General features: G+C 48.1%; 3 protein-coding genes across 3 annotated transcripts; 1 reads left to right on the top strand and 2 right to left on the bottom strand.

Moving 5' to 3' along the window:
* Positions 1-1,952: 1,952 nt before the first annotated feature.
* On the top strand, positions 1,953-3,884 carry FOXG_22867 (uncharacterized protein; the record flags this gene model as incomplete). Its single annotated transcript, XM_018403289.1, has 5 exons — positions 1,953-2,217; positions 2,281-2,629; positions 2,692-3,032; positions 3,095-3,653; positions 3,700-3,884. Exons 1-5 carry the CDS (start codon positions 2,119-2,121, stop codon positions 3,882-3,884), a joined length of 1,533 nt encoding a protein of 510 aa, XP_018258606.1. The 5' UTR covers positions 1,953-2,118.
* A 603-nt stretch (positions 3,885-4,487) lies between these two features.
* Positions 4,488-5,396, bottom strand: FOXG_17472 (uncharacterized protein; the record flags this gene model as incomplete). Its single annotated transcript, XM_018397476.1, has 1 exon — positions 4,488-5,396. One exon carries the CDS (start codon positions 5,394-5,396, stop codon positions 4,488-4,490), a length of 909 nt encoding a protein of 302 aa, XP_018258607.1.
* Positions 5,397-7,628: 2,232 nt separating this feature from the next.
* Positions 7,629-7,808, bottom strand: FOXG_22868 (uncharacterized protein; the record flags this gene model as incomplete). Its single annotated transcript, XM_018403290.1, has 1 exon — positions 7,629-7,808. One exon carries the CDS (start codon positions 7,806-7,808, stop codon positions 7,629-7,631), a length of 180 nt encoding a protein of 59 aa, XP_018258608.1.
* Between the last annotated feature and the right edge of the window lie 510 nt (positions 7,809-8,318).

Genomic DNA, 8,318 nt, shown 5'->3' on the forward strand with positions numbered 1-8,318 from the left:
CCTGGGTGCAACCTATCCTGGAGGTATTAAGCCGCGGAAGAGTTTCCTTCTCACTCATCCTTCCCCAGGTGTCTAACTATTCCTTTCACCCAGCACACACTGCGCAATTTAACCATACAGCCTCGAAAGCCTCAAGATCTTCGCCGTACAGGAAGCCCCAGCAACCAGGTTCAAGATGCGTCCATAGCAGCGCATACGTCTAGCGCGGATTTCCACCAGCTCATTTCTGCATCGAGATCTCCGTAGAAGTTCAGAAGTCAGGTGTCCTTGGAAGATGCGTTATCCGAGATCACTGTTCCAACTCGATCCTCTATCTTCCACTCACGCACAACTTGCCCAAGTGTCACCGCGAGATTCTCTCCGCTATGACACCCGAGCTGGCGTCGGAGTGCCAGTAGGCGCGACTGGTGCTTCCCCTGGCGGTCAAGAAAATGAGCCTTGACTGCCATGACAGCGTGTCGATTCGGTAATGTCCACAGGTCGAACCCCAGATGAATTTTGCTAAGGGCATCCGAGAGCTCCTGCTTGACCCTGTCCTTCTTGGTCTTGTACATGTCATCCAACAAGCGGCTCATCGATTGCCGGCTCCATGATATCTGATCAGATAGATGAGGGTCAAGTTGCCAGGTGAGCTGCTGAAAGAACGTATCGCTAAAGAAAGAAAAGGGAACATTGGTATTGATCAGAAGTCCCAGGCTCAGTTCTCGGATCATCGCGACTCTAGCACGCGGCACGGCGCTGTACTGCAAGCGCCGTCGCTTAGGCCGTTCAGTCTCATCGGTTGACGGGTCTGTGTCGGCGCCTTGACTGCTCTCGAAGACCCTGTGGAACCTACGCGTGGTCAATGATGCTTAAGCTCGCCATGTCACATTCTCATACCTGCGGAGATGGTCAGCTGCCGAATTCGTAGCAGCAGCGGCGAAGAACTCAGGCTGACCCTTTGCGTCGCACAAACGGCAGTCCCAGTAAGGGCTTAATCGATCTCAACGACAAAAAATCCGTGGCGCTTGATCCAGCTCTTCCGGCCCTTAGAGCCTTTCCGAGAAAGGGACTCGTCTAAAACATATCGTTTGTTCCTCCATACTGCTTGTGGAAGATCCGCAACGGTAGGGTGATCTGGCGATGGCGTCTGCGTCGCTAGCTCAAATTGGATCGCCAAATTTCTCGGTGATCGGAGGAGAGCAAAGGCGGAGGGTGGAGAAGGAAGCATGATGTCGTTGATTCACCAGGTTACGCGTCGATCGATAGGAATAGCACGCATGGGCGAGTAAACAAACTGGCACCGATGCGGTTTGATGCTGTGAGGGTGACAGACAGAAAAGTTAAGAGGCTACTTTCTCCTCGGCCGATGATAAGGTCCTGCCGAGGATAGACCACTAATAGAGGATCTAAGTAGCGACTATGATTGGTCAGATCAGCTCGCCAGCTTTTAGCATTAAGCCGGTTCCGGGTAGGCTGCAAGGACGCGTTCCCCCAGCCCGATAGATCATATCGCCAACCTCATATCCTGTATCAAATATATCAAATGTCATGTCAAATCGAGGTATCTCTATTTGTTTGATTTGAAATAAGATTATGGCATATTTGATTGATTTGTTTGGCAGTTTGTTTGATTGGATTTGATTTGTGGGCAGCGCTGTCTTTCCTCTAAGCCTTCCCAAGTAAACAAGCATCTTCTTACAATTAGCAGCCAGGTTATAGCTTACTATGTAAGTGCAGAACATAAGAGGCGGCGACTGGAATTACCATGCAGTAAACACCTACCGGCACGCAAAAAAAAGTTTCCCCATACAAAATGCCCAATTTCACTTACCATCCAGGACCACCTAGTGGGCACCCTCACCTAATGGACCACCAAAATTTCAATCTTCCCATACAAACTCCGAATTTTCAAGTACATCGCATTCAGCCAAGAACGTAGATACTCGCAAACCTATACCAATGTTGTATAGCAGTTTTCATGACATTTTCATATAGGCTTGACTTTTCCCCGTTCCGCCTTGTGGCCTAGTTCTCTAGCACTTTGAATTCTTTCGCATTTCTCCTCATCTACCCCACGCGACTCCATCCACTTGAGCCGAATTTTCACCTAATTTTCTTGTCGGAACTCCTTTCGCAATGGTTCGCCGTGTCTATACCGAAGATGACGTAGCTGAGGCTATACTCGATATTACTGATAGAGGCCTGTCACAGACGGGGGCGGCCCAGAAACGTGGAGTACCTCGGTCGACCCTTTCTGGGCGACTTTTCGGTCAAGCGAGCAGGAATTAACGGATCCAGGCCCACCAGCGTATTTCAAAGAGCCAGGAGGAGACAATCCTTCGTTGGGTGCTGCGACAAGAGTCTCTGGGCTATGCTCTCTCGCACAGCCAGCTCCGCGCCTGTGTCGAGGCCATCCTCAAACAACAAGGCGGTAACAAGCCTCTGGGTAAGCACTGGACTACGAGATTCGTCAAACGTCACCTAGAACTATCTACTAAGTTTGGAAAACGTCAGGAAGCCGCCAGATTTGATGGATTTACTCCGAAGGCGGTCAATTGGTACTTCGATATCCGGGAGAACGAGTACGGCTGGATCAAGCCTGAGAACACGGTTAATGTGGACGAGGGCGGCATAATGGTGGGTTTCGGTAAGTCTTCTACAAGTACTCTATGGGTTTTTATAAGGCATAGCTAATTGATTGTCCATGAGGCCTGGACAGCCTCGTAATCGGGAGCTCTGACCCGAAGAAGAAGGCGATGTTGAAAGGCGTCCAGTCGCGCACGTGGACCTCGTTTATTGAGGCTGTCACTGCAACTGGCCGCTCTTTAAAACCGGGAATTATCTTTAAAGGGAAAGAGCTGCAGAAACAGTGGTTTCTGAATGAATTCGAATTAATAGCGGACTGGCACTACATCACATCGCCGAACGGCTGGACCGACAACCATATAGCTCTTGAATGGTTGAAAGACGTCTATCTACCCCAAACGGAGCCTCGTGATGCATCGGATGCGAGACTTATTATCCTTGATGGTCACGGGAGCCATGCGCAGGTAAGCATTTTGGTGTTTTCGCCGCAGAGTTACCCGCTATAGGACCATTAACAAGCAGTCAGGACGAGTGGATGGCGACGTGCTTTCTGAACAACGTCTACTGCTGTTACCTACCAGCACATTGTTCCCATGGTTTGCAGCCATTAGATAATGGAATTTTTAATGTTATAAAAGGTGCGTATCGGAAAGAACTCCAAAAGCTGGCTAGTTTGACCGATTCTGCGCCGGTTGACAAAGTCAACTTTATTCGGGCATACGCGAAAGCGAGGGAAGCGGGCATGAGGAAGAAGATTATCTTATCCGGCTGGAGGTTTACTGGAAATTGGCCAATAAATCGTTACAAAGCTCTAGCACATCCTGAAATTCAGCCGGACAAAGAAAAACTGCTGGAAGAGTTCAAGACGCCGAGCCCTCCTCAACTGCACTCAGATGATACGCCGAAAACGAGCCGGCAAGTAAGGGAAATGGCCAAGCACCGAAGTCATTCGACCAGACAGAAGTACAGTAAGATCGCAAAGTGGCTGGAAGCTTTAGAGATGAAGGTTGCCGTTCAGAATGCGCGGGATTACTGGCCTCGAGGAGCAGATGGCCCAGCTGCGGCGAGGGAAGAAAAGAAAAGCGGTACCAAACCCGAACCGACGATTCATGGCTCTAGCGGAGTCTCTAGCGACTGGAGAAGCTCTTCCCGACTCAAAAGAGGCAGAAATAGAGGTAGATGTGGATGAGGAGGTCGAGTCGGTGATTGAGGTGGGTGTCGGGTTAGAGGACGAACGTGAGGACTCTACGATCGTAACAAAGCACTGCCAGCGCACACGCAGCGGTCAGGAGGTCAAAAAACCACGCACAGAGTAAAAATTGATCAATTTTATAGAGTTTCTCTTCAAAGCTTCGCTTTTTAATTGACGACCTGGTGTTTTGTGCACGCATCAAAATTTGGATTTTATGTGGGCGGAGCAAAATTTTGGTTATCCATTAAGGTGGACCTGGATGGTACGGAGCATACGCAGAGGGTGTCGGAAAGCGATGAGGAGTGCGACGACAAGGAAACGATTTCGGGGCTTGACTGTATTTGGCTTACACATGGCGCTAAGGCCTTGCAGGATAATGTTGTTGTCAAGAACCGTAGAATGCTGAGCCCAAGATAAGACGAGGAAAAGACGTTTAACAACGAAGTCTAATATCTATTATGTATGCACTTATGAAGCGCAAGATCAAGTTACGGAACCGCAGAGCTATTATAATCCTATAATCCTGTACTCTGTCACGACTTATTGTTGTCTCCTTTTCCCAAGAGTTGTCTTTCTCTGAGCGGCCTTTCCATTTTACCAGGTACTCGACCTGCCTTCGTCTCGTCCTTTTACTCAGTAGCTCTACCCCCTTATGATTTCCTCCATCTTCAGAAACCCTTTTGTCAAACTGGTTGACCTAATCAATGCTAATATCCTTTCTCTTCTCCTACGCATTTGCGTCGTCTAGAAAGCCTTTCCATTTCATAAGATGCAGAATCAGCCTTTCTTGCTTCCATTTAGCCAATAATTCATCCACTTCCCACACAGCTCCATCGGGGTCTAATGCTGTAGGTTGGCCCATCTCACTAGCTGAGACCCCGTTCTGGCGCGATGAAGACGCATATCCATCTTTAGTCCCCAAATCTTCCTCGCTGTTCTGGTCAATGTAAAGCTGTGGATCAATGATATCTGAGTTCTCTGAGGTCGACAGAATGAATTGAAGCCTTTTACTTGCTTCGTATGCATTGCCGAAGTTATCGTCGTTGCTTTCGTCAAGTTGAGCTCTTGATGTGTCCGCTTTGACAATCGAGGCAGGCTGCAGGAGGCCTGATGCCTCGTTGGAACTAAGGTGCTTAGAGTCGGCCATGTCGTCAATGCTATAAGGAGATAGCAGAGAAGGGTATGAAGTACCGCCCCTTTGAGGAACTGATTCAATCCCAGTGGAAGATGATGTAGCCACATCATGTGTTCCTGACAAGGCTGTGATGTCTTGAGGTGGTTGTTGGCCTGCCTCTTTGTCTTGACCAGAACTGATCGCCGGGTTACTCCGCAAGTGAGGATGTAGACTTTTATCATTCCCTTGAGTTGATGAGAGCATGTAGGGAAAGCTGGTTGAAGACGGCGAGGATTGGACATCTGAGCGAGACCCCCCGTCATTTTCATGCCCGATCTTCTCATTCTCGGTAAGTTCCGATAAAGACGAAAAATCGTCCTTCACGAGACCGCCACTTATTGGTAGACTCTCAGATGACACCCAATTAACAAACGTAAGGTGACTGCAACTTCCGTAGAGTACCGGCTTCACCTGTCTGTCAATTGAGGATTGGGCACAATGTCGCTCGAAGGGCGGGGACATCGTGTCACCGCTTAGGCCGTCTTCATCGAGTGTTTTGTGCTTCTTTATGGGCTTCCCAGAAGTGCTATGAATGTCCGCTAAGTGTAGCCACAGATCCTCAGGGGACGTTGATACTACCGGACATTCTGGGTGCGGACACTGTAACTGAGAGTGGTTAAACTGAGATTTGATGAACGCTGAAACACAAACGGAAGCATGTCGCTGTCGACCACTTTGGTCCCAGAATTGTTGTAAGCGATGGTTTGCGGAATACTCATGGCTTCCTAGATGAACATGGCAATAACCAGGACAAGCAATTGCGTTACGTAAAATAATCGGATCACATCTAAATGGCGACTGTTGGTTTGCAATGTGATCTTGGCAGTGCATAGTCCATTCCGATTCGCCCTTCACCCAGCGATTGCAAATAGAACAGAATTGGACAAAGGGACTTTGCTTGCTGTGATGTTCTTCCCGGCAATGGAAGGCATGCTTCCATCTTGCCAGATTTCGAAGCGGAATACTAGAATGATAGGAAAACTGTGTAAGTTTTCAAGATTTTCAGTCACGCGCTAGTGGTAGGAATTTGTTACCTTTCCATGTCCTGCGCACAGCCGGGGACTGCACAGATGCCGTCTACTGGACGTAGCATGATCTGATATGCGATATGACAGGGACTTTTCCCAAGAGAGATGAGATCTTGTAGCGCGGAGCGCCCCTCGGGGCTTAAAGGCGCTGTTGAGAACAGGATTCGAGAAAGACGGGTGTGTTCCGGTAGGAAGTGCATGGTACGAGCGAAGCGCCTGCTTATGCAGTTTGTGTTCGGTGGAGTATTCCAAGACTTGCCTTTCCTGCATCTCCTGTAGCTTGGCGGCCACCAATTGCCTTCTCTTTGTAGTACATCTGTATCTAGGGACATTCATTGTTTCTTCCAATCATTGTTCTCACCATTGACCCACCCAAATTATTGTGACCATCATGATTTTAGTATGTGATTACAAATGCGCACGAAACCATCTATACGAGTAGTAGATGCAGTTACACTGTGTTCCTTGTGATTTTCAAGCGTCATAATGCAGGATTGGCTTGTCGGTTGCGTGTTCTTGCAGCTACTTTAATGTTACCAGGCCAACATAAGCCGCCGGGCGTAATAAATTGTACTGTATTGTAGTGTTACCTGGCACACCAATTTAAGCTCTTCATACCTGAATAGGCGGGAATAGAGCAAATAACCCTCAATTATGGCTGTTAGCCGCCAATGACACATTATTATACTCTGGCGCTTTAAGGCTTCCGTAAAGGACCTGTCACCGCGTTTTGTCAGAACAGGCTTGCTTTCTTCTAAATCTAAATTCCACCCGCTTATCTGTCGACAACAACTCTCTGGTGGCCAATACCGTTTGCCACATGACATGACAGCTCGTCAGACATATGGACTGGATGTAACGAAAACACCGAAAAATAACTGTTGCGTAATGATGACGTTGGATGCAGAAATCCACCACTCGCCACAGCAGTATGTACAGTACACCACGGTTCTCTTTGCATTTTCGTTTTAATCTAAGCGGCAAAATCATTTAGTTGTGCCTACTACATAACGGTTACAATCTGAAGTAACCTAATGTACAACATCCATCGTATTTTCAATCTAACTCCTATTCTACTGCAAAATGGAGCAGCAGAATCTGGTGCTGCGCATAAAGTTATTTTCTGTTCTTCTCCGTCTCAGCGAGCTTGCCTCCGCTATGATCGTCCTAGAGATTCTCTCACGTTTTGTTTACCTTATCGGCATCGCGTAGGCGAATATCGATGGATGTATCATCTATGGCATTATCGTCGCGTGTCTCGGTATTATCAACCCGTCTTTTTCTGTCCGCCATTTAGGAACATGTTCTTGGGCTTTCCCTTTGACTTCGTATTGCTTGTGATGTGACTCGTGGTATACTGCTTGTTTCAAACGACATGGTGCTCTCTCCCATTCTCATATCACATCACCCCCTAGCTAAGATCACCTACTAATCATCACTTTTCACAGAGAATGGGTTGTCACACTTGCTTTGCACGTTGGTATAACAACTATTTGGGCTACTATTGGGGTCGTTTCGTCGGGCCCGTTGTCAGCAGAAGTTCAGCTCAAACAAACCAAGAATTGAGTCATCGAGCTGCCAAAGGGTTCCTAGAAAGCTACTGGACGTAGAGATGATGAACTCTACCGTTGTGAAGTTCTGCATATAGAGACTTCCCACAAGCCAGCTACCCCCAGGCAGGGCCACTAAGGTACGTTGTAGCCTGGAGAATATCGCCCAGATGACCTTCGTCCGTGCAACCCATGGTTCGATTATCGAAAGTGGCAATGGCACCAGCACCATTGATCGTGGCTCTATAACTCCCCGCCCGAGATGGCAATACCGATTCGTAGCAAAGCACTGCCATTCCTCACGATGCCATTGGCATACGCATCAGTCCGGATTTTCCAACATTTAGGGGGCAATGTCAAAGGCAACAGTAGATTTGACAAGACAACAAAACGATGATAGCGTTGGAGGGTGAGAGTAGCCCTGAATCCTCCTCATGCCTGAAATGATATTTGGATCCGATGCATGCAACTAAAGCCAAGGTTCGTCGTCCCCCAACGATGTTTTGTCATAGTTACGCATTCGTCTCTGTGGGCTTGCCATGTGTTGAACAGGCACTAGGTGTCACGTACAAGCAGGGATACTAAGATTACAACCGAAATGGTAAACCTCTAAGGGGCAGAATTGAATAGACAACATGAATACCCAATCTGCATCAATGGACCGAATATACGTAATGTTTGACACCTGTGCTCACGACAACGTAGCATACTGCCCCCAATCAACCCAATTCATCGGCAGCCCAATATCCAGATTCGCCTCCAGCGCATCCTCCACAGCCCCCAAGTTAAAACTCGGATCAATAGCC

The sequence above is a fragment of the Fusarium oxysporum genome, genomic scaffold, assembly GCF_000149955.1.
Source record: "Fusarium oxysporum f. sp. lycopersici 4287 supercont2.54 genomic scaffold, whole genome shotgun sequence".
NCBI lineage: Eukaryota > Fungi > Ascomycota > Sordariomycetes > Hypocreales > Nectriaceae > Fusarium > Fusarium oxysporum.